This window comes from Bactrocera oleae, chromosome 6 (genome assembly GCF_042242935.1).
Source record: "Bactrocera oleae isolate idBacOlea1 chromosome 6, idBacOlea1, whole genome shotgun sequence".
In the NCBI taxonomy this organism is placed as follows: domain Eukaryota; kingdom Metazoa; phylum Arthropoda; class Insecta; order Diptera; family Tephritidae; genus Bactrocera; species Bactrocera oleae.
The window spans coordinates 39,066,046-39,092,182 of NC_091540.1; the positions used below are offsets into that span (position 1 = coordinate 39,066,046).

At 36.1% G+C, this 26,137-nt stretch overlaps 1 protein-coding gene across 5 annotated transcripts in view; it reads right to left on the reverse strand.

The window, feature by feature from the left end:
- The window catches only part of MCU (mitochondrial calcium uniporter), a 147,686-nt gene that overhangs the window by 18,156 nt on the left and 103,393 nt on the right, over nucleotides 1–26,137 (reverse strand). Inside the window, exons 1-3 of one of the 5 annotated variants that reach the window (XM_036365233.2) lie at nucleotides 23,832–24,283; nucleotides 6,246–6,374; nucleotides 5,486–6,046 (exon numbers count right to left, since the gene is read on the reverse strand). The exons of 1 other annotated variant lie outside the window; for it this stretch is intronic. In XM_036365233.2, the coding sequence (XP_036221126.2) occupies nucleotides 5,486–6,046; nucleotides 6,246–6,374; nucleotides 23,832–24,135 (994 nt within the window). In that variant the 5' untranslated portion in view covers nucleotides 24,136–24,283. Of the gene's footprint in view, nucleotides 1–5,485; nucleotides 6,047–6,245; nucleotides 6,375–23,831; nucleotides 24,284–26,137 lie in introns of those variants that run through there. 3 more of the 5 variants (XM_036365229.2, XM_070110874.1, XM_036365238.2) reach the window with 3 other exon arrangements.

Genomic DNA, 26,137 nt, shown 5'->3' on the forward strand with positions numbered 1-26,137 from the left:
AACATCAGTTGGTTTAGTATTATTTATTTCTTCGGAATCTTCACGTAAATAACTCATTTTTCACTTTACAGCTACAGAGTGAAAATGATAGCTTATATATAGTTTATAGCTAATGAATTAAAGTTTTCGATTGACATACTTATTCATTAATATAAAAACACAATCATTTAATATAGAAGCATAATCGCGTTGAGCTTCCAGTTACAGTTTTTTTCGAATTACTATTTTAAATCTTGAACGCGAGCACGTTAGCTCAATACAATAACAAGAAAAACAGCCAACATTCGAACACTAAATATGCAAAGTCTGTGAAGTCTGAACATAATCGAAATCAAACCACAATATCGATATTATTTGTTCGTTGAACGAACCAGTAGATGGCGTTGTGAACAAAAAGACGGAAAAAATATTTGCTAGCAGTAAGAGCCAGGAGCTCGCGCCTTCTTCTCTTTTTTCCTATGAAAACAAAAAATCGCCCAATTGTCTGCGAGGGTAGAAATAAGAAACATTTTTAATGCATCATAATGAAATTTATCGTACAATCTGCGTACGATAATGATATCATATCGTACATCGTACGTAGGCATGAAATTATCGCATATGTACGATAATTATCGTACGGTTGCGATCACTGATACGCAGTGGGGTCCACATATTTGACGTCTGGGTTCTTGAAAAGTTATAGTCTCCGGATCAAAGATGTTGTTGTGCCAAAGATACGCACCCGCCTCTGTGCATCAAAGTACACAACACAACAAACACAAACAACGTTCGACATCCAGAAGCTACAATCACCACAGATAGCTAAATGGTTTTCTAATCGACTTGCACTTCTGCTCTCTGTGAGCACTTATCAGCAACTCGGTGTAAGGGAACTGTGGGATGAGGATTGTCGTGTCGCAGTGGAGAGAAAGCGTGGAGTGTTGCGATCGACCACAGTACGATCGGGAGGGATAAATACTGAGAGGTGAAGAGGCTATGTAATAGATGTTCCATTGCCCTACTATGAAAAGGTTCGAATAGCAATTACCGCCTGAAGAACAACAAAGCGGCAGGGGCCGATGGATTGCATGCCGAACTATTTGAATACGACGGCGCGGAACGGACAAGATGTATGAATCAGCTTCTTTGCAGGATATGGTCGGATAAAAATATGCTCCACATTTGGAACCTATATGTGCTCTACCCAATCTACAAAAAGGAGGACTCCACAATCTGCGCCAATTACCGTGGAATAAGCCTCCTTAATATCGCATATAAGGTCCCATTGAGCGTAGTGTGTAAAAGACTGAAGCCCATTGTCAACAAACTAGTTTGACCTTATCAGCCTATCTACTATCGACCAGATTTTCACCATGCGCAAAAACTTCGAAAAACCCCGTGAAAAGAAGTTCGACACACACCACCTCTTCGTCGATTTTAAAGCCGACCTCGACAGCACGAAAAGGAGCTTCCTTTATGCCGCTTTGTCAGACCTTGGCAACCCCGCAGAACTAATACGGCTGTGTAAACAGACGTTGAGCAACACCAATAGTTCCCTCAGGATCGGGAAGAACCTCTCCGAGCAATATTGCTCGGTATTGAAAATAATACGAGCTAAATAGAAAAGGTAAAATCTTCTATAAGAGTGTACAACTGCTGACGTTCGCCGATGATGTTGATATTCCAGACTGGATAAGGAAGCAAAGTGGTTGTGAACGAGGACAAGACGAAATATCTCCTGTCATCACACAAACAGTTATCGCATTGCGACTTGGCTCACACGTCACTGTTGACAGTCATATCTTTGAAGTCCTAGACAAGTAGTAATTATTAACACCAACAATAATATCAACCTTGAAAACCAAAGCAGAATCACTGAGTAGGCAATTGAAAAGTAAAGTTCTCTGTCGACGAACAAAGACCAAACTCTACAAGTCTCTCATCATTCCCGTTCTGTTATATGATGTAGAGGCATGGACAATGACAACACCTGATGAGTCAGGAGTGTTCGAGAGGAAGGTTTTGACAGGGGCTACGCTAGCTAGGTCATGTTGTCCGGATGGATGAGAACACTCCAGCTCTGAAAGTATTTGATTCAGTACCCGCCTGTGGAAGCAGAGAAGGAGGAAGACCTCCACTCCGTTAGATAGATCAGGTGGAGAAGGACGTGTCTGGCCTTGGTATCTTGAATTGGTGCCAAATAGCGAAAAGAAGAAACGAGATTAAGACCTGGCTCTACACCAACTTTATTCATGTTCAGCACTAAATCATTAAAATAATAAGGAAACTATTATAATTATATTATAGTATAATATAATTTCACATATTTTTGGCATTAAACTAAAGTATATCCAATATTATTCTTTCAGTTAATTTTGGTAAAATACCTCACATATTGACCGATATATACGATATAAGGCAGGATTTATTATGTACATGGGTAGTATTGACTTGATTAAATGTATTTTGGGCATTACTACATATTATTAATAGAAACAGATGCTCTCTTCATTAAGGTACTTCACATACCATGAACAATATATAAAGAGTCAAGTCAACCGGATGTTTGAAATCCTGATAGATGTTAAATGGGGGCTAAGGCAAGTTTGCACCCGATTTCATCCATTTGAGACACAGAGCTGCAAATACGCACACTCAGTTAAATTAAGATAACTTACTTGTATATATTGGCGGATATACCATGTGTGGTATAATGTGTGGTATAAAGTCAGAAGTCGAAAATCTTTCGTTTAGGTACAAACATATATGGGAGCAAAGGGACGTATATATATACTATTATCAAGAAAGGATTCTCTCTTAATTTTAATTATATATCTCACACATTGAACGATATTATCGGTAAAAAGTCAGCTCTAGGCTCTGGGGAACACATTTCCTCTATCAGGGGGCTTGAATAGTTATGGTCTGATTTTGATAATTTTTATACCTAAGACGCACTGTTGGTATAAAGTTTTATCCCGATATATTTATTGGTGCTTGATTTGTATACCGGAAAGTGAAAAAATCAAAAGGAATTTAAAAGTTGTGTTGTGTTATACGGAAAGTAAGCGTGATTGCAGGCCGATTATGCCCACTATGACATGGGAACGCCAAATTAATCATGTGTGCCAAATTTGGTTGAAATTGGTCGGATTGGAACGGGGATATGTGATTTCACCTAAATATGAGCGGTGTCACGCCCATCGTCCAATTTTGACCATCCTGGTCCTCTTGTGCCATCCTGGATGTAAAATTTAATGTCTCTGACTCATTCAGTTATTGATTTTTCGCACTTTTAGAAGTTTAACCAAACCCTTATACAAGTATGGGTAGTGTGCGTGGTTATCAGCAGAAAGTGGTGTCGAAATGATTTGTCTATTGCAAATAAGTCTTCTTCTAGACGACTTTGACAATTAGCGTCAGGTAAACAACCTTACCATCTTTTGCCTATTGGTCAATGTCGAACCTTGATATGAACAAGTAGTTCAAAAGACCAATTGCGTTATATTCTGGACCAGAAGGTGTCTACATCCACTGGTTTTTGATCATTTAACGTTAGACCTTAAGATGGAGTTTGAACTCTTTCTCCCGTCTTATTATATTGAGACGAGAATGACATTGTACAAATATAAGTCGAAATAGCTCGTTTATTGGCTGCGTATTTTACCTAAATTTATTCAAGCGGTCGGATTAAACTGGTAAAATGAACGAACTTGATCCACCATATTTATTATATTTTCTTAAAGTCGCATACCCTTGTATCGAAATCGATGATGATTGCTGTTCCAAGCAACTAAGTTTTATCATAAGATAGCGCTATACCAAGTTACGTTAATGTTTCAAGTTTTAAACAAGCTTTTAGATGTTTTCATGAGATACTAGTATTAAGCTTAACTTGAAGACAGAAGTAACAAAGTAATAATTGCAATATATAAAAGAGGGTGGCCTTCTGAGTGTTAGACCCCCCCATCAACTTATTTTCAAAAATTTAAATTTTTAAGTGAAATAAATTTCCAAAAAGAAATAAGCTTTACCGTTATTGGCTGTGAGTAATTCACTGAATCTATCCTTATTATTCAGTGGGTGATCGGGAATTAAGGGATGCGGGTTTTATTTTTAGAAAAGTCTTATTTTTTTTACGCTTTTATATTTGAAACAAGAAACAAGAATTGTGCGGTTTGCTAAAAGCAGCGTAAACTGATTACTATTCCGTTCTTCCAATATTCCGAGCATATTTACGTTGAAAAGTTACTGTCTTTTTGGGTCTTTTTCAGTAACAAATAATAATAAATTTTTTAATCAAATATTTCAAAATTTATGACTGAATACGTGTTTTGCAGGGATTTTTACATTTCTGCTTTAATATGAAGAAAACCTCAGCCAAAAGCCACCGTATATTGTTGGATGTTTAAGGTGAACATGCCTTGAACGATGCAAAAAGAAGTCATCTTTGCAACGAAATAAATCCATTACAAACACCCTAAACAGAAAAAATTAATCAATGGCAAAGCCAAATATCCATGACGCCAAGTTAATGCTCTGTATTTGATGGGATCAGAAGGGTGTGCTATTTATGAGCTTCTAAGATAAGTGAAGCTATTAATAGGGAAAGCTACCGATTATCGAAAAATGCTCGGAATTCGTGACTAGACACGAGGTAATAATTTTCCATTATGGAAACGCTCGACCTCATGTTGCAAGATTGATTAAAAACTATTTGGAAAACAGCGGCTGCGAAGTTTTGCCTCACTCGCCCTACATACCAGACCTTGTCTCTCCTGACTACCATTTGTTACGGTCGATGCATAAGGCTCTCACTGAAATACGGTTCACATCAAAATAGGATAACAAAAATTTGTTGGCGCAGTTTTGTCGCAGATGGGAAAATGTTATAGCTTCGGATGGGCAATACTTTGAGTAATAATATTGTTCATGTTTTTCTTAAATAAACGTTCACATTAAAACAAAAAAAAAAACCATACGAATATAGTTATAGACCTAATAGCATATTATAGAACAAATTGAGTACAATAGGGTTAACGGTGGTCTCTTTTTTAGTATAAGTTTAATTTCATCGACATTTTCAAGGAACTATTTGGCAGATTATATTATCCGTTTTAGACTATAAACCACAAATATTTTAAATCTTTTTAAAATAAAAGTTAAAATATGCCACTCGAATGTGTGGAATTAAACTTTATTATGATCTTTCAAACTTTAGGAGTTATTGAACAATTAAAGAAATATTAAATACATATACAAAGAATCTGACAGCGATGTAAATGACATATTGAAATAAATAGGCAAAACATTTACTAAAATAAATCACTATTCTGAAACAAATTATACCAAAACCCATTTGAACATATATTCAATTAGTACATTACATTACTTAATTTATTATATTTAATTAGTTAATGTCCGTAGTTAATTATAATATTAGGCTTCGCTCCGTGGTACATATATAGTTTAACGATGGTTAGTGACTTGCGTCGGTACATACCCTTGTTTTGTGAACCTTCGTTTTCAGTTGAATGTGTTTTCGTGGAATGATTTGAATAGCTATTCTTAAAATAATCGGCGTTGCCATCATTTTCTCTGCCACTAGCATTACCTATCCCAATCTCTTCAGCGTTGGAAATAGAAGCAGGTGAAATATCGGTTTTCTCAATGCTGTGTGTGAATTTATAATTCGGGTCCTTGTCATCAAGCTCAACATTATTGGCATTGTACTCTGTTGTTGATTGGGTGGATGAGAGATTTTGGTACATAAGCGGAGTGATTTCCGGTTGTAAATCGTTGGTTTTCTCTTTTTTAGGTTGGTGATCTGCACATCTATTCTCTGTTGCTCTTTCGCTGTTTATTATTTTCTCCTCCTCCACTGTTGCAATAGCCTCGTCCGCTTGTGTATTTGGTGAAATTTGAGTAGTAGGCTTTCCTGCTTTAAGCTGTAAATAGCTTTGTAATCGGTGGAGCAACACATCCTTTTTGCCGACAGGACTTAAGCCATGTACACGCAGCTGGGCGCGCAACTGTGATATTTTTAGCGTCGCGAGGTCCTCCTCTTCTTTGACGAAGCAAAAGAACACGCGCGTTATGTGTGTGGGCGTAAGTGTTTTGGCAAGAATGTGGTTGATATTATATAAATATGTAAAATAAAAAGAAAAAGTTAACCTTGTATGGCGATGAGCAATGGAAGCGCGCGCTCGGCACCGCTAGTGGTGACCACTAGCAGCTGCAAGCTGGCAGCAGATTCATCGTACCTTTTGCGAGATTTTCATCTGCTTTAAGCAATTGATGTGGTTTGAAATTTTGTGTTTGCATGCTTTTTGCTAAAATGGTGCTCTCTTTGGCGGAAGGCTCTGCATTTGCATTTACAGTTTCACTTTTGCCTTTAAACGAAACATAAAAGTAGAAACAGAAGAAAGAAAAGAGGAAAATAATTTTGAAGAAATGCAAAAATAACTAAAGAGGTATGCAAGTAATCACATTTTATACAGTCTCGGAGAAACTTAAAAGCGGGTGCGAGCGGGATTAGTACATTGATGTAAGTTTATTGAAATGAAAAAGATATTCCATGGGCACCAAACCGGAGTTTAAATGATGTGAAATGGAAAATGTTAAACATTTGTCAATGATGAAACTAATGTCAAAATGAGATGAAACTAAGGATGTGTGTAGGAATTATTATGTGAAACAAAAAACGATTATATTTAAATAATTTAACTATGCAACTCATAGATGGTTAGGGCAGTTAGTTATACAAAAAAATATCATACATAAGTAATATTAATTTATTACACAATAATGTTACTTCTACTTTGGGAGTGCCTAAGGGTACGATTTTAATTAATGGTAGTTAGTTATAAAATAGTATGTTAATTTATCATTATCATAATTTTTACTTAGTATAAAAAATGTTAATTTGTTTTGACGGAAAGATCGTGAAACAAAAGTTTCCTCCCTTGCATTAGTGTACAAAGCTTAGCTCGGATACTGTTAAATGTTTGTGAAATTTCATCTAATGGTTCTCAAGTTATTGGCTTTAAGGGGACGCTGGCTTTACTAGTTTTATTACAATTTAACAAACACCGTTGATGCAAGCAATTACTTGTTAGGAGTTACGAGAAATCTGCACCAGCATAATCAACGGTCTACTTGTAGTACTGTTTTGTTGAGTTTCGTCTTAACTGTACTATCAGAAGGCAATAACAACAGAAAATTTCGAGAAAAGTTATAGAATTGTATTGCTCGTACGAATATGAGCACTGAAGATGATCAACCCAGTGGAAGTCCAAGAGAACTTGTTATTGTCAAAAATGTCAAAAAATTTCACATAATAATTTTGGATGACCGTAAAATGAGGTCGACTCATTGACATTATAGGAATATATATAGATCTTTATTATTTGGGAAAGCGAAAGTTTTGCCCAAAGTAGATACTGAGGAAACTCACAATCTATCGAAAATATTACCGAACTAATATGAGTCGTATTAAATCCGAAGTTTTGGTCCCATAATTTTTCTCCGAAATTCAATCCACACATAATAAAAATCATAGAAAGACTCAAAATTCAGCTGCCTTAGTAAAGTTTTTTAAGTTTAAGTTCTATATTTTGGAAGACGTTTGAACTATTTTGAAAAAAAAACATTAAATGCGACTGTTATTAAACCTTACTAGAAATCGAATGAAATAGATAATTTTGAAGAAGAGTCTACGCATCTACCAATAGGGATGACGTGATTTTGACAGTGAGGCCCATTTCTGGCTTAATGACTGCGTCAACATACAAAATTGTCGCTATTGGGTTGAGTCAAATCCTCGTGTGGTGCAGGCAATCGCATTCCCAAAAATTGACCGTCTGGTGCGGATTGTGGTATGGTGACATCATCGGGCCTTAGTTCTTTTAAAATTTTGCAGGAAATGCCGTTACCATCAACAGCGAGCGTTCTAACAACAACAAGCCGGCGCGCCGTCTCATGCTTCAGGTCTAAACATGGACACATTGCGTGCAAAGTTTGGCGGTTTGTTAATGGTCGCCAAGATCATGCGCTTTAACGCCTCTAGATTATTTTCTCTGGAGGTATGTGAACGTGAACGCTCGAGGAGCTCGACGACAAATTCAGCACACTATAGCCGAAATTCCAGTCGAAATGCTGCACCGCGTCATTGAAAATTGGCGCAAACGCGTGGAGATATGCAAACGGAGCCGTCAAAAGAAGACAAGTTCAATCATAAATGACATTGGTAAACCCTTTAGACAGGCAATGTATGCCATTGACAAGCAATGAAAACTATAACTAAATTGTATGATTAAGGCTTCGGATTGCTTTCGCATTCACCGTAACCAGCGACTTTGGCCCCCAGTAGACTTTTTTATACCGTGACCTCAAGCGAATGGTCGCTGGAACGAAACTTAGCGGCAGTGAAGAGGAACGCGCGAGATTGAAGCCTATTTTGAAGCATAATTCTAAAATAATATTATTACAAACAATTTATAAAAAATTGGTAGATCCCTATAATATGTTTGGCAGATCCCTATAATATATCTATTGCTTCCGTTGGATGTTGTATTGAATAAAAAATTTGAATTTTGTTAACGAAATGTTCTCTTTGCTCATCTCAGCTCTGCTCCAATGTGAATGCTGTCTTAATCCATTCGTAACTTGTGATTTTAAGCTATATTGGCTTTTATTTTCTTTTAGAAATTTATTTATTTACAATAAAATATTTTTATTCTATCTCATCTATGCTGTTTTATTGATTCACCAAATTGAAATAAAATTCGGGTTGTAAAATATCTCGAGTTCTTGGACCGATAGATGAAACGAATGTGGTTTCATACATACATAAAACGTAATTTATGAGAGTACCGATCGTGTATATACAGTTTTATTTATTGCACGATATTAAAACCATTAAGCAGCAAGTACATAAGGCCTAGTATAAAGAAATCCATTATTACTTAAATAGAATGAATGTATTTCGTGTTGTATCTCGGGTTACATTATATGGCAGTTTTGTGATTGCTGACTCAGTACTGTTTGAGCACGCAACAAAGAAAAAAACTACGACAAATTTCTCAGTTTTTCTTCGATAAAGGCGAAAAATCCTGAAAATGGTTCTCGAACAGCTAATCATGCCCATTTTTGGTTTCGTCGATTTCGTTCCGGTAATTGTAATGCCAAAGACACATCACGGTCAGAAAAGCCAATAACGAACCGCAACTAAATCGATAACTTTTTGAAGCGGATGATTACTGGTGGTGAAATGTGGGTCACTTACGACAATGTCAAGGGAAAACGGTCCTCCACCAGAGGTAAGATATTATTCCACAGCTCATCAGTCGTGGTCGAATCGCAAAGAGATGACGCAAACGGTGGTCCAGCCAGGACTGACGGCCAGGAAGATTTTGATTTATGTTTAGCGCGATTGGTCAAATACTTGTGAAATACGCAACAGATAAGAGGTGACCAGCTGTGGCCAATAGGATTCCTCTCCTATCAGGATAACGCCAGGGTACACACATCGTTACTGAGTCGCCAGAAGCTCTGGTAGCTTAGATGGGAGGTTCTATGCATCCATTTTATAGTCCGGACCTGCTACATAGCGCTATTGCCTATTCCTGCCTATGCCTGAAGAGAAGCTGGTGAAAATCGACTGCTTCTTTTTTTGCCAATAGGGTCTAGGACTTCTATGAGAGTAGCATTATGAAACCACTTTCAAAATGGCAACAAATTATCAAACAAAGCGTTGTAAATTTCTCCTGGATGATTCTAATTATTCTTAATAAAACTTTAATAAAAAATAATGGATTTCATTTTCGACAGCTTATATGTAGTGTATAGAGTTTTTGGTATGACATGACGTATGAGCAACATCTGCAGTTGCATGTTTATAGCAGTTCAACAGTGCCTAAAGTCATCGTTTAAACTAACGTTTATTTCTAACTATTGGAAGAATTTCAAAGCTTATTATTGCTTATTAAATACATACTTGTAAGTTATTTATTTAAACAATGTTTTAATAGACCTTTAAAATATCCAAAATAAAGATAACAAGGACTTAAAATTTTTTTCTCAGTTCCAACAAGTTCTGTGTAAATTTTGGTTGTAAAAGAAATTTTTTGATATTCCTATGGTCAGCAGTACACATTTTCAGAATCCTCGGGTTCTATTATTTGGAAAATTTTGAATTTGGCCTTCGAAAATATTAAATTTTAACCATTATTACAGGCCTAGTAAGCAATTAACTGAATCATTTATTGAGCTACATAAACACTATTTATTTCACATATTTGCTTTTAAGAGTTTGTGTAAACATTTATTTATTCACAGCGTGCCCTATTGTTTGGACGATTGTAACGAATTGACTTTTGAAAACATCAAAAATAGGTTCGGGACAGAGTCACAGTCTGTGCTATGGCGGCACAATGGGCAATGGCTATTTTCGAACGTCACAAACGCGCAAGGACAAGCGGTAAGTAAGAAAGGTTTTTGGTAAATAATTATTGTTAATATTTATATATTAAAATCTATGGTTTTGAAAGATTTAGAAAAATCATAAATTCAAATTAAATTGACCAAGTAAACTGCTATCATTTGTAAATCATGGCTTCATATCGAAATAATTTTCACCTGTTTTGCACATTCGGAAGCAGACTCAAGTGGCTTTATTGAAATGCACAAGAAGCTCATGTAACTAAAAGTAGTCGATATTTTTTTTTGGAATGCAGTATAGTACGTGTCAAACGGCTTACAAGCTTGTCTGGTGGATTACAGCAAAACAACTGACTAATGTGTTTGTGTATCCGGCGATGTGAAGTGAATAATGGCAAATCTTTCCGTTTCACTGGAGCAGTGGCAATACACTCGAGAAAGTATGTAATGTATAGTGAAAATATACGCGAACACGATGAATTCAAATTCTAAGGATTGGCCAATTTAAATGCCAGCTATATGTCGCAGTGGTTTAATCTAAAGAAAATGGGATATACGACGTTACCTTTTGGGTGTTCCAACAACGTGGCAAACATATATATTTTAATACACCTATTTTAAATTTTGTTGAGCAGATTAGCACAATTGCTATATATTGCTATATATCTGGTACAGTCAGGTCAGGTGACCTTGAGGGCCAGCAAAAAGAGGAGTTTCTTGATCTTACTTTGTTTTAAAATTTTCGTTGGATCTCCATAATAACTGGGGTGGGTATGTGTGCAGTTGCTCCATTTTGCTAGAACCTAGCTAATGAAAGGGATATGTCTTCGGCGCAGTTCTGAGAAAAAAACTTATTCAATATCTTTAAAAATCGGTGTTCATTGACAATTATTGTCACACAGTTTTCTTCAAAGAAGTATGGCTTGAAAACACACCTTGATGAAATTGCGCCCCACACAGTGACTCGTTATGGGTAAAGTTCCATCTCGTGAATTATTTCTGAATTTGATTCACTCCACATACGGCAACTTTTCAATAATTTTTTGGCGAAACTCCAGGCAATTAAGCAAATCTAGAGGATTTAACCGGCTTGTTATTTGAACTTTGTACGGAAATAGGTTTAAATCATCATAAATTATCCGCTGTAATGACCGTCTGCTAACTCGAAGTTGCGTCGAAAAGTTGCGAGTCAAAACTCTTGGATTTGCATGAATTGACGATGCAACGACCGTGATTGTTTCTTGAACACGACTATATGGATCTCTAGGTACGGTCTTCTTGAGGTACTTCCAGATTCGGCAAACATGTTTATTAACTTCACAATGGTTTATTTACTCGTGGAAGTACCGCCAAAATCCCGCCTGAATTCCCTTCGGACGGCAATTACGGACTGCAAAGCATGGTACCGCTGCACTATCCAAGCCTCTTTTCGGTAAATACTACTGGTAACTTAAATAATCGCCTGCCAAGTAAACAAAAACTAAGACGATTACTCACTCAGAAAAAAAGTTATTACGGTTTGTTTTTGTAGCACGATTCGTGAACCACCCTGTATATTAATTCATAGGTAACGCCTCTTTCTATTCCCAAAAAACATGAAAGTGACCACGAAGCCCAAATATGCTAAAAAAATATTAGAGAATTGAATAATTATTGTAAAATGAGCGTAAACTGTTTTAGTTTTAAGTCTGTAACCATAACGAACATACCGGACCCAGTATATTTAATTTATTAGGATACTAAAAGAGTTTAAAGTAGAAGTAGAGGGATGCTCGGATGTGCGAGTAGAGAGATGCTCGAACACTTGAATATTCTTAAGCTGACTCCTTCGCAAAGCACAAATTTGTGATGCAGTGTTCAAGAATTCAGTCGTGTGTCTGTTTTGAAATATGGATTCTATTGGCTTACCTAGAGTTGAGTAATTTGGAGATTTAGGCGTTTATAAAACAAGTGATGAGAACTTTGTGGCATATGCAGAAAGATTATGACAAAAATGCGTTGAGAGACATTGTGGAAAAGGTAATGTATCGATGGATCTTTATATATTTGGCTTCTGTTCCCATTTGTAGAATGAATTAATGTATCAGATCATTTGTAGAATGAATCTCAAAGATTTTCGGTAAAATATATTTTAAGCAGTCTATAAGACATAATCGCTATTATGAGAAAGTTCTTCTACATTTTCAGTATCTGATTTGTCTCATCTAACCAACTACTGATTTCTCGAGTGTAGTCACAAAAACCTACTAAAATCCAGAGATTTTATATAAGAAACTAAAATGCAGAGTGCTCACCCTTCTGATACATTAATACATGTCCTGAAAACGTGTGGAAGACACTGGCTAACTTGCGCAGACAACAGTATAGAAGTAGAGAAACAGTTTCGGATTGAGAGAGGTACTTCTATATTTCTTAACATATACAATTTACATATATAGAGAAGCGAGACATTTATGTGTGCATATGTATGTTTATATGTGCTTGTCTAAATGAGTATGCTTATGAGAATGCCAATGACAGTCACGTTTCGGCTTTTTATGGTATCTAGTATTGCTTAAGGTTGCATACAAATGGCATTCTTAAAGTTTGCAATGTAGATTTCTTCCATTTGCAATTGTGTTTGTATGAGTATATAACCAAATGCATATATGAGTATTTTGCTAAAAATGGGAAAAAGAAGGTTGTATATATTTACACACACTCACGCATACATATATTCACTACATACACATTTAAATCCAATTCGATTCAGCTTTCGACTGAAATTTAGACAATTATTCCGGAATCGACCTTCCTTGTTAGACATTTAGATTGTGTGTAAGTATACAAATACACCAGTTAAAACATCGAGACGACAATTCAAAGCGTTAGCCAGATAGCACCAGATCTATTTGTGCGTGTTTTCTTATGAATCTACATTTAACATTTACCTACTTCTGTGGTGTGTGGTGAAACTGCAAGAGACACAACTATTTCGGACGCCACTTACCTGTAAAAATAAGGAGAAAATAAAATATATAGTTAGTGATTAAATTTATTTTTGTAATTAAATTGGTATTTTTATACTCTTGCAACATGCTGGTACAGAGTGTAATAGTTTTCTTCACCTAACGGTTGGATGTATTACCTAAAACTAATCGAGATAGATAGGGAATTATATAAGTATACAAGATGACGAGACAAGTTAAAGTCCGGTTGACTGTCTGGCCGTCCGTCCATCTGTCCGTGCAAACTGTAACTTGAGTTAAACTTGAGGATTAATGAAACTTTGTACACGTGTTCCTAGGCACAAAAATAAGAACGACTTCGCAGATGGACCACTGCAATGGCTTACAGTAGGAAGGCGCACCTGCGGGCTAAAACTTAAAAAAAAACAAGTAAGGAAGGGCTAAGTTCGGATGTAACCGAACATTTTGTACTCTCGCAAAGTCAAATGGTATACTCGTTTTAGATTTCTTTGTGGATTGACTGATATTTATGGTAGAAGGTCAACTATAGGCACTGGGGTCCACATATTTAGTACTTAGGGGTTTGAACAATTTTGGTTCGATTTAGACAATTTTTGGCCGCAAGGTGGCATACTTTAATTGCATTATTCACGCACAGTTTTACCCCGATATAATTATTGTTACCTGATTTGCATAGTGGAAAGTGAAAGAATCAGATGGAATTGAAAAAGGTGTTATATGGGAAATAGGCGTGGTTGTAGTCCAATTTCGCCCATTTTCGCACTATGACATAGAAACATGAAAAGAACGTTACGCACCGAATTTGGTTGAAATCGGTTAAGCAGATCTCAAGATATGGGTTTTCACCTAAAAGTGGGCGGTGCCACGCCTACTGTCTAATTTTGAACGCGGTTCCTATAAAGTCATCTTATACCATCTCAGACATAAAATTTAATGTCTCTGGCGTGTTTAGTGCTTGATTTATCGCGCTTTTAGTAGTTTTTAACAGTACCGTTATATGGGGAGTGGACGGAGTTGCCACCCGATTTCAACTATTTTCACGGTTTAGGAGATCTGCACATTAAACCTATTAGAGGCGGGACCACGTCCATTTTTTAAAAAAAAGTTTTAACTGCAGATGCCCCTCCCTAATGTGATCCTGTGTACCAAATAACAGTCTTGTATCTTATTGCGGAGCTTAGTTATGGCAAGTTATTTGTTTTTGATTAATGGCGTTTTGTGGGCGTGGCAGTGGTCCGATTACGCCCATCTGCAATACCAACCGTCTTACTGTACCAAGAAACGTGTGTACAAAGTTTCATAAAGATATCTCAATTTTTACTCAAGTTAGAGCTTGCACGGACGGACGGACAGACGGACGGACGGACAGACAGTCACCCGGATTTCAACTCGTCTCTTCATCCTGATCATTTATATATACATAACCCTATATCTAACTCGATTAGTTTTAGGTGATACAAACAACCGTTAGGTGAACAAAACTATTATACTCTGTAGCAACAGGTTGCGAGAGTATAAAAAGAGGTGTGGCGCTGCCCTTCAATAGGTTTAATGTACATACATATCTCCTAAACCACTAAAGTTACAATAACTAAATTCGCTTAGAACAAATTCTTTAAGAACCCATACCGACAAAGCGAAAATGGATGAAATCGGATGAACTCTCCCTCAATATACCGGTTTTGTTAAAAACTACTTAAAGCGCGATAAATCAATTACTAAATGCTTCAGAGACATTTAATTTTGTATGTAATATTATCCTGATATTCCTTTATTACAGTATTAAAATAGGCGAAATCAGACAAAAACCACGCCTACTTCCCATATAACACAATTTTAATTTCCATCTGATTTTTTCACTGTCCAGTATATAAATCAAGAACCAATCAATGTTGCACAAAAAGTGTATCTTAAGGTATTTAATTTGACACCCAAAAATTTGTGAGATATATTATTGAAATTCGGGGAAAATGTTTATTTGATAATATTGTATCCTTGTGTCAAAAATGTGTTTAATTGGATAATTTTTCAATATTGCCAATACCTAAAGGTTTTTGTCCGGCTTTGGTTTTAGGTTACACCCGAACTTAGCGCTTTCTTAATTGTTTTCTGTAGTAATGCCAAAAATAGATAAAATCGGGTCAATACTATCCCTATCACACTCCCCCTGCGGGTAGGGGTAAGAATTTACTCGCGGCAAGGCATGCCTGTCGTAAGAGGCGACTAAAAGCCAATATGCACTATGACTGTTATTATGTACCTTGCTCAGTAATATCAGCATAGTATGTCAGAAATAGTGCTATAATACTCAGCTTGAACTGATATTATAGACTTTAAATGAGATTCCAAATAAAAAGACATTTGAAGTTCAAGCGACAAATGTCACCAGTCATTGAGTAATAGGTAACTCAACTGGCAGTATCTTCGGCTACACAGTCTTACCGGAGACTTTCTGGTACCACGGGGAGCAGAAAGCCCTTGGACTTCGGTCCAATCTGCTCATTGGGTTATGGCCCCTTTGGGGAGATTCGTGTTCGCTGTGGTTGAAATGTAAATGCAGGAAGAACTGAAAATTCAGCTTAACTGTTTTTTCAGTTCTAAAATAAAGTTGCAAAAAGCAACTGGGCTCCGTACCCGAAAACGGAAGAGGTTTTAGGTCGGCCTCGAATCATACCAAGATGGTAGTGTGGACCCAGACACACTGCCACTGGTATCCAAATAAATACTTACAAATAGCTCGTATTGTTTGGGGCGCTTATCAATGCATTGTATTGATACGCTGTGTTTTGGAACACCGTGAGATAAGGCCGTCGCCGGCAGGTACTCACGTAAATCAACAACGAAAGTTATCCCTATCACCCATATATATAATATAAGATTTTCAAATTGCCGTTTGGCTTTATACCGTATTTATTGGTAAGATATAGGTAAGATATCTTAGGAAAATTAACTGAAAGTATCATAAAATATTGGATATACTATAGTATAATGCCAAAAATATATGGTATTGGTCCACGAATTACCCTAACTCCCATATACTAAACATAATGACTTTTCTTATTCTAACAAATTTGTGACGAATATGGAGGCCAGTTTATGAGTTATATATTTATAAAATTGCTTAAAAATATGTTCTCGAGTTTGCCTGAGTAATGTCGAAAGTTTGTGCATCCAGGCCGCCTTTTCTGCCCTCCTAAATCCCCATTATAGTGTTTTTCGACTTCAAATCTGAATTAGCAAGGGGCAAGCTTTATTAAAAATTGTAAAGGTATTTCGCCCGCTTAGAACCTGGGAAGTTACAAGAGTATGAAATGTTCGGTTACACCCGAACTTAACCTTCCTTACTTGATTATAGTATATATATTTTTGAATTATGCATTGCGAAAAATTTAAAAAGTTAATTTTGCACTGTGCAAATGGCACTTGTCAGGAGAGCTGAGTTACAGCAAAGAGTTTAAGAAAACGCAACTTTAGAAGAAAAAAAAAATTTAGTGAATAAAAAAATTTGTTTCCAAAGAATTTTAAATTAAATAAACTTGCTTCTGATCCTATACATTAAGACCGAATAGTATCCAAGCATTTGCTCAGCCATGTATAAGGTCTATTGGTAAAAAACTGGGATAGTCAGTTTTCAAAACTTTCTCTTGAGTCGAATTTTTCACTAGCTAGTAGTAAAAACTTGATGCCAGGTTGAAACTACAATATATGGTAGATAATGTATAAGAACATTTATATCAAGTTCTAACAGCTTGTGGCGAGTCACTATCGATGTGTGTGGCGTGGCATTGACCTGACGGAGCATAATTTCTCTCCTATTGGCCAAAGCTGGCCACGTTTAGGCGATTGCTTCCTTCAGATGGTCCAATTGGATTAGTCATTGGGAAGCACCTCATAGTAGATAATTCAAAGGCAATCCTACCAAACCTTTTTCACAGTCAATACTTGGCCACCGTTCTCAGCTCACCCCGATTCGATTACGACCGTTTTCACTTGACGTTTTTATAAGATCGTTGGGTCTTGGCAAATATGCTTCAGAATACAATCATATTTTCCGAAAAATAGGCTGAAGTTGGGATTTTGCCTTTTTTGTGACATGACAATTTTTTCGAAGATGGCTTCGTCTCTTCGCACTATGTAGTCTGTCTCTAGGGCGAATTAAAAGTACAGCTGCAGTTTTCTGTACCAGCGTGAACATTACCCATTGCTGGTAATTATTTTATTATTTTATTTTATTACATTTTGTTTCAATTGCTTTGGGAGTAGTCCACAGGAAGTTGATGTCATTGATGCTAACATCTTATAATCGGTGAGTAATTGGCTCCAGACCTTAAAAACCAAAAATTTTCTAGAAATTTGAAAACGCGACATCAACGCTCGTAGTTTTACTCAAGTGTATCTGGCTTTAGAACAAATTTTTACTCATCTGAGATGTGTCAAAAAAAAAATCGTCAAAATTTATGTTCAGCTGCGCATTGTCTGAAAATTACTGTGAATTACGACTTCTAATATCCATTAACAATCTAACTCAAGTACACCATTCTCAGCAAATGCACCAGAAACGCTTCACCCTCAGCTACAGAGACTCCAATGTATGCATATACTTACATATATTTATACATAGCTAGATACCGTATAACCATAGAGAATGTGTATTTTACAGGCTTGTCAGAAAGTTGTCATTTCCCATTGTCCTGCACGAAAAGTTTTCCTTCACCAGCTCATTCCAGCACCGACGTCAACCGAAATGCAAATTTTCACTCAACTGACCAACAACTGACAAATGAGTTTACAATGGTCTACTGCGTCGAAATAAATTTTATCAATTCTGTGTTTTTTGCTCACTTCAGACTTAGTTTATGCTAAATGGGCAGACAATGATTATGCGGAAGCTAGCGGCCAGCAGTCACAAAGGAACAAGGATCAAAGTTTCAATTGAAAGCCGCAAAATGTAAAAATAAAATACTTTTGTTCTCTGAATAATGTTTAAGTACAGCAAAACGACTGGCAACCAACGCTACGCTTAGCAACAGTGGCTATAAAATGAAGAGGAAAAGAATGAAAAAATTAAAATCAACCGCAATTACTTAGTAACTTAGGTGAATCAGTTGTAATAGTGAGACAAGCGGTTTTAAAGCTTATAACACGCCCAAAAGTATGCTTCACTTATTCGCTAGCAGAGAGCAGCAACCAAAAATTGCATTGCAATCTGCAGTTTTGAGCAACTCTTTGCGAAAAATATGAAAAGCATATTAACGCGGCACAATCTGAGTCTGTTGAGTATTCCTTTCCTCTCGGTTTCGTGGCTGTCAGCCTAGAAGAGCATTCGCTGCACGTTCGACAAGTTCAATTAACTTGTGGCCAATAGCAGACTTCGACATTCAGAATGGCACTCTAGTATGTTCGACATAAAGGCGCCTTTGTTCGACGTAGAGACACAAATGGCAACGCGTAAATTGAAAGCACTTTTGTTGGCCAAAACAATGGCGGACATGGCAAATGGCTGTGTTCGAGCAAATTTCAGTCTTACTCACACAAGCTAATAAGCCAAACTTGTCGATGGTAGATAAGAAGTATATCCAAGCAGGTTAGATCGCAGGATGGGATCCATAAACCAACAAATATTTAGACACTGATATAAAGGTTATTCTAAATGATATTCTGAATATTCTAGAAAGCTAATCACGGGAATGTTAGTTGCCCTACTCGCTGTTGAGATTAGTTTCGTAAATGACCTTTTTATAACTCTCTATAAAATCTCAATACTTTCACATAGTTTAGCTTTAGTTGTTATATTATTTGGATCATCATGTCTTTGTTCGGTCCTTAAGCATTTCTTTTATGCTAGCCGCAAATGAAAGAATTCTACCAGCTTTTAAGCTAAACGAAGATTTGTATGCTAATTTTTTTGAGATTTTATCAATTTTAGACAATCATAATAGTTTTATCAAAATGTCTCGAAAATCGACCAACATTCCCGATATAAAGTCAGCCATAAATACACAGATCTTAATTATTGGAATGATTTCAACCTTTTTCGGGTGAGATTTTCCGCACCCCAAAAGCATTAGCAGTTTTATCTCGATATCTAACTGATGCTTATTAATATAAACAAGTAAGGAAGGGCTAAGTTCGGATGTAACCGAACATTTTATACTCTCGCAAAGTCAAATGGTATACTCGTTTGAGATTTCTTTGTGGATTGACTGATATTTTCGGTAGAAGGTCAACTATAGGCACTGGGGTCCACATATTTAGTACTTAGGGGCTTGAACAGTTTTGGTTCGATTTAGAAAATTTTTGGTCACAAGGTGGCATACTTTAAACGTATTATTCACGCAAAGTTTTACGCCGATATAATCATTGTTGCTTGATTTGCATAGTGGAAAGTGAAAGAATCAAGTGGAATTTAAAATGGTGTCATATGGAAAATAGGCGTGGTTGTAATCCGATTTCGCCCATTTTCGCACTATGACATAGAAACATGAAAAGAACGTTATGCACCGAATTTGGTTGAAATCGGTTAAGCAGATCTCAAGATATGGGTTTTCACCTAAAAGTGGGCTGTGCCACGCCCACTGTCTAATTTTGAACGCGGTTCCTATAAAGTCATCTTATACCATCTCAGAGATAAAATTTAATGTCTCTGGCGTGTTTAGTGCTTGATTTATCGCGCTTTTAGTAGTTTTTAACAGTACCGTTATATGGGGAGTGGGCGGAGTTGCCACCCGATTTCAACTATTTTCACACCGTCAATAGAAGTGCTAAAAACATTTGCTTCTAGTGAATTTTGTTATTATAGCATTAGCGGTTTAGGAGATATGCACACTAAACCTATTAGAGGCGGGACCACGCCCACTTTTAAAAAAAAATTTTTAACTGCAGATGCCCCTCCCTAATGTGATCCTGTGTACCAAATAACAGTCTTGTATCTTATTGCGGAGCTTAGTTATGGCAAGTTATTTGTTTTTGATTAATGGCGTTTTGTGGGCGTGGCAGTGGTCCGATTACGCCCATCTGCAATACCAACCGTCTCACGGTACCATGAAACATGTCTACCAAGTTTCATAAAGATATCTCAATTTTTACTCAAGTTAGAGCTTGCACGGACGGACGGACAGACGGACAGACGGACGGACAGACGGACGGACGGACAGACAGTCACCCGGATTTCAACTCGTCTCTTCATCCTGATCATTTATATATATATAACCCTATATCTAACTCGATTAATTTTAGGTGATACAAACAACCGTTAGGTGAACAAAACTATTATACTCTGTAGCAACAGGTTGCGAGAGTATAAAAATTTTAGTTAGAAGCTAGACATAGTTGTCACTTGATTTCTATATTCAAACTTAAATGGTACGAATCAAATTGGTCAAGTGATTTCTGAGAAAAAAAAACTTCATTTTACCAACGAAAAAATGTTAATTTTCGCGCATCTGAGCTGAACGGCGATGTTTAGCATGCCAACCGAGTTTAATTATGTTAAGAGTAAGTACCAGAGTAAGACACTTTAAAGTTAAGAGGACAGACAGGAATTACGGACACTACTAGCTTCGAACATAACCGTCTTACCTAAGGCGCATCCTAAAATCACTTATGCTCTACTACTTAATGACCCGAATGTCCCAATTAAATTGTTATATATTTTAGTACAAAAGCGTATGCAATACCAAATTCCCCACATTGCGAAAAAATACATCTCTCTCAATTGCTGGGTCAAGACAACGGACGGACAAACAGACAGACCGATTTGTTGTACATAACACTATATTTTTATACTCTGAACAAGATGTATTAAGTTTGGCACGAAGTTTGTTACATCCAGTAGGAAACGGCGGAGACCCTATAAAGTAGCCATGTCCGTCTGTTCGTCCTTCTGTATATACGTGAACTAGTCCCTCAGTCCCTCAGTTTCTCAGATATAAATCTGATATTATATACCATATATGGTATATCGCACCAGCATATAGCTGCCATATAAACTGACCAATAAATTATAAAGATAAAGATCTTTTTATACCCTTTTATGCTATCAGAAATGCGTCTGTGAAGGTTCGGTTATAGGTTATAGCTTTGGTGCAGCCAAACAATACTGTTATAGTCTGAGCAACATGTTGGCTTTGCATGTTTTATATGTTCAGGGGTCACTAATAAATGTGATGCAATGCAACTCAGTGATGATTACTTTAAGTTTTCTTAGATAATTTCGGTGATGTTCCAAAAGGCGTTAAATATTTTTTCAGAATTGTATACTACGAATCCTTTGAAGATCTACCAAAGATAGATATATCCACAGTGAAATACATTACGATGGTAAGATAATGCAGAAACCTTCGTGCTTAATTAAACACAGAAACGGTTTGCTTTTACCAAGTGAATTTATTTTAATAAAGGCGCTCAGCATCAATCACGTGATAGTTTTCAAGTAATAAGAATTCTCGAATCGCGCAAAGTACAAAACGTGGTCGAAGAAATGCACCACACATGATGCTCACACGTGTGTGTGTATGTATCGCTGGCATCGATTCTTAGCCACACCAAATTCCCATTAAACATATCCGCCGCGCACAACAGTGCCACCTATTTTCCTAATGTGAGTTTCGACATTAATATTTCACTGAAAGATTTGCAGTTGAACAGTAAAAGCGCTCTGCAATAGGAACAATGCATGTGTGTAACTAAGGATAGCACTTCGAATACTAACATCTCGAACATCCGCTTTGACAGAGTCACGTTCACTTTCAAGATAGTCAAATACATACATCGATACACATCTGTTAGTATTCTTCGGATCTCATTCATCAAACACAATGAAATTCCGCTACTACCGAACCACCATCCCAGCCACGATTTCGGTCATTTATGTTTAAAAAGTAAGCGTGCACTTTGTCGCATATAAAAGGGCGTTTGCAGCAAACTGTTGCATTTCTCCAGCTGACGCGCTTCCGTGCGGGGGTACGCTTATGTATATGTATATATGTATATGCGCGTGTTTGTATGTACTCGTATCTGTTACACTTGTAAGTGTGATCGTTGGTGGGCGACATTATCTAAGAGCACTTGCGGGTATTTGTGGCAGCATATCGTGCAACATTCTCAAGAGGGTCACAATGCAAGTGCCGTTATTGTTGTTGAGAGTTTACTAAGGGGATTGTTATCAACTACATACCGATGGTTGTATGACACGTATGTATATGTATGTACATACGTATATCAGTTAATGTAATGTAGACTACTTTACAGCTATCATCCTGTTGCTAGTTACAAATGACAGCGGGGTGGATAAGTCGCTTTTACAGCTATAAACTGTCAGCAATGAAGGAAACATTACTTAATGACTAAGGCGAGCAAAGCATAAGGAAATGAGTGTGCGTGTCACTTGGCGGGTTTAACGGTTTATTGACAGCTTCTTTGATTCGGTAAAAATAAAATGTAGGTCTGGCATGCGATGCGAACATAAAGTCTTTTCATAATTTTTGTGGGTTAATTTAAATTTTGGGGCTTTTTAGTAAAATTTCTGCTTCTTATCTGTTTGCATACGAAATCACGGTCGAAACATAATAATAAAACTGAGTGTTCTTATCTGAAAAATAATATAGACTTCTCCAAAGAACGATTTCACCGTAACAGCTCGTTTGAGGTTTTGCCTTCTAAAAACACGTTTTACAGGGTACTGTTATTTTTAATACCGTCTTGTAATCAAAAAGTAATGAACGAAGAGGCTTAATCTAATTTGCAGCTTTGAGCATACTCAGTTTGAAAGGTATTATTTGAGAATAAGATTTTTAGATGAATAAAAATTAAGTTCACTTCAAGAAGACATTCTTCTCAGATCAGGGTCTAGTCGAAATGTAAAAGCCTTAATATATATTACTAATTTTGGAAATATGGCTGGCACTGAATACATAGACCTTAACAATCTGTTTTAGAGTGAATGCCGACATTTCCTCAGATCTTTCAACTTCTTCACTACAACAATAAAAATATGTTATTTATTTCAAATGTGATAAATACGCCCAATGACGCCACTATCGTATGGTGAATTGAAAAATAGTACGAAGTTCACGCTCACTGCCGTTTCACAATGAGCGAAAAAGCTGAGATAGCAGGCAACTCATAAAACTACGTAGGCATAAGTATGAAATATTGAGTGCGATTGGTGCATGGTTTCGTAAACATTGACGAAACATCGATTTACTGCGCTACAGGAGTGACCAAGGAAATATTGGACGTAATGAGCAGACCTCAAGCAGAAAGGAAATTAAGTTGAGAAATAAATTGCAATGTTTTCAAAACTTTTTAGTCTTATGTGGCAAAGTACTTATCGGACTACTCTAATTTTAACAGTTATTAACATCATCAGGCACAACTGAATAAAACCGCTAAAAAATGTGCAGCACAAAGTCATCGTTTGTCGTATTTATGCAAATTTACCTGGTTTTTTATAATGATCATCTCCGTTCCCGCCATTTCCATGACCATTTCCACTTTCATCCCCATTTCCAATAGTTTTTATTGAACCACGAAAAGGGTTCGCTGTTGATACAAATTGTTTACAATTTTTCGCAATGGATTGCCATTTCCCGTCACTGTGTGGTACCATAAGGTCTGATATATTTGACATTTTCAGTTTAGATATGTCAATCGTCTCAAAGAACCGTATTTTCACAATTCTTTTACGTTTTATTAAAGAGTCCAAAATTTTTTTTAGTCCGATTGTGTAAATTAATCGTTTCATTTTGTTAGTTTTCACTTTAGAAGTAGATAGTTTCGTATTCCACTGTCTCCCTCTCTCTCAAACTCTCTTAGCAGTCGCCAAGGTGCCAGAATTAACACAAATATAATTGTGATAATTATCGCGCTTTACAAAATCCGAATTAGTTTACTTCATATAATCGTATGAAAGTTATTTTTGTAAAAAAATAACAGAAAAATACAAAAGCAAAAGTCATTTACAAGTAAAACAAAAATTATGTGAAGTGTTGTAAAAGTAGTGAATTTTTACTAAAAGATTGAAGTATTTTGTTGTAATGATTAGTATACAGAATGATTCAAAAGATTGCTAAGAAACTATTAGGGAAAATGAAGATATTTTTAGACTACAAAAGCTATTTGCTGCCTTGTAATATTTAGCATATTAAATAAGTGAGGACGAGCTCGATCTTCGATATCCAGTCGAACATTGCATATTCTTACAATCAATAAGAACTGAGGGCTAATAAAATATTTCTAGGTGCCTCAAAGACACTATTTTAAAATAACTTTTCGATGGCAGATAAGAAATATATCCAACAAGGTTAAATCCATTATCCATTATAAAATTTCAATATTTTCAAATAGTTTAGCTTCAGTTGTTATATAATTTAGATCAGTGGTGCTTGAGCATTTCTTTTATGCTAGCTGCAAAAGGAAGAATTCTACCAGCTCTTAAACTAAACAAAGATTTTTATGTTAACTTTATTTAGATATCTGAACCACTGATCAATATGGAGGGCACCGTAACGTACGGACTGTTTTCATCTATTGGCATTCCCAATATAAAGTCCGCCGTAAATACATAGATCTTAATTACTAAGATTTTCCGCACCACAAAAGCATTAGCAGTTTTAATTCGATATCTAATTGATGCTTAAGTTATCTATTGAAGCGAAAGAGTTTGTTGATAATAAAATTTTATTTAGAAGCTAGACATAGTTGCCGCCTGAAATCCACTTTCAAACTTCCATCTTAAATGTTAATATATATATAATAGCAAATATTTTCTAATTTCGATTTATCACGAATATAATTATTCCTAAATAATTTCCGCATAAATCTCAGTTCTGTATGTTTATATTATATTTAAACATCAAAATTCAGCCCTCAAGTATAAGGTCTCAATTCCACAACTATAGACTACACAAAATTGTATTGCGAAAAAAAAAACCGAAAGCCATATAAAAGACTTGAAAATGTAACAAATAACATATAATATAAAAGAAATAGAAAAAAATTTATATTAACTCAAAGTACTGGGATAAAATGGGACAATACAACCGGCTATATATACATATATATGTATATCATTAAATATGTTTTTGTGGAATAATACTTGGTTCTTCTGGTCGTTATTGCGCGCTGCGCTGTTTTCAGAATATTTAAATTTCGAGTTGAATTGATGCAAGAGAGTACTTTGTTTTACACATTTTACACCAGTTTTACCATTGTAAATTGCTCATGTGACAAATTACTCTCAAAAAAAAAAAAAAAAAAAAAAACAATTTACCCTTTGCAGGGTAAATGTATATATTAAGTTTGCCACGAAGTTGAGAAACCCAGTAGGAAAAGTTGGAGACCCTATAATTTGGCAGGGGTTATTGTATAAGGCAACGATATAATTTTCAAATGAATTGTTCAGATTGCACCACTATACATATAACTGCCATGTAATCTAACCGAACAAAATTAAATTTTTTTTATTTATAAAAGATATTCTAGTTTCGATGTAATTCGCAGTTAAAGTTTTTTCTTGTCTTTATTAATTTTCAAGCCTTAAGGCTTAAAATAAAATAGAATTGTTTATACGGCTTGAAGCTAGGAGGTTATTTAGTAATATTTCAGTGCAAGACTGGTATCTTCTCTAGAGAGATAAACTCATCAGTAAAGACATAATCGTATGCATAGCGTTTACTGCTTCCGTAATACCCCACTAATATGCATATAAAAAAAAGACAAATATTAAAACTAAACCGAAACCCATC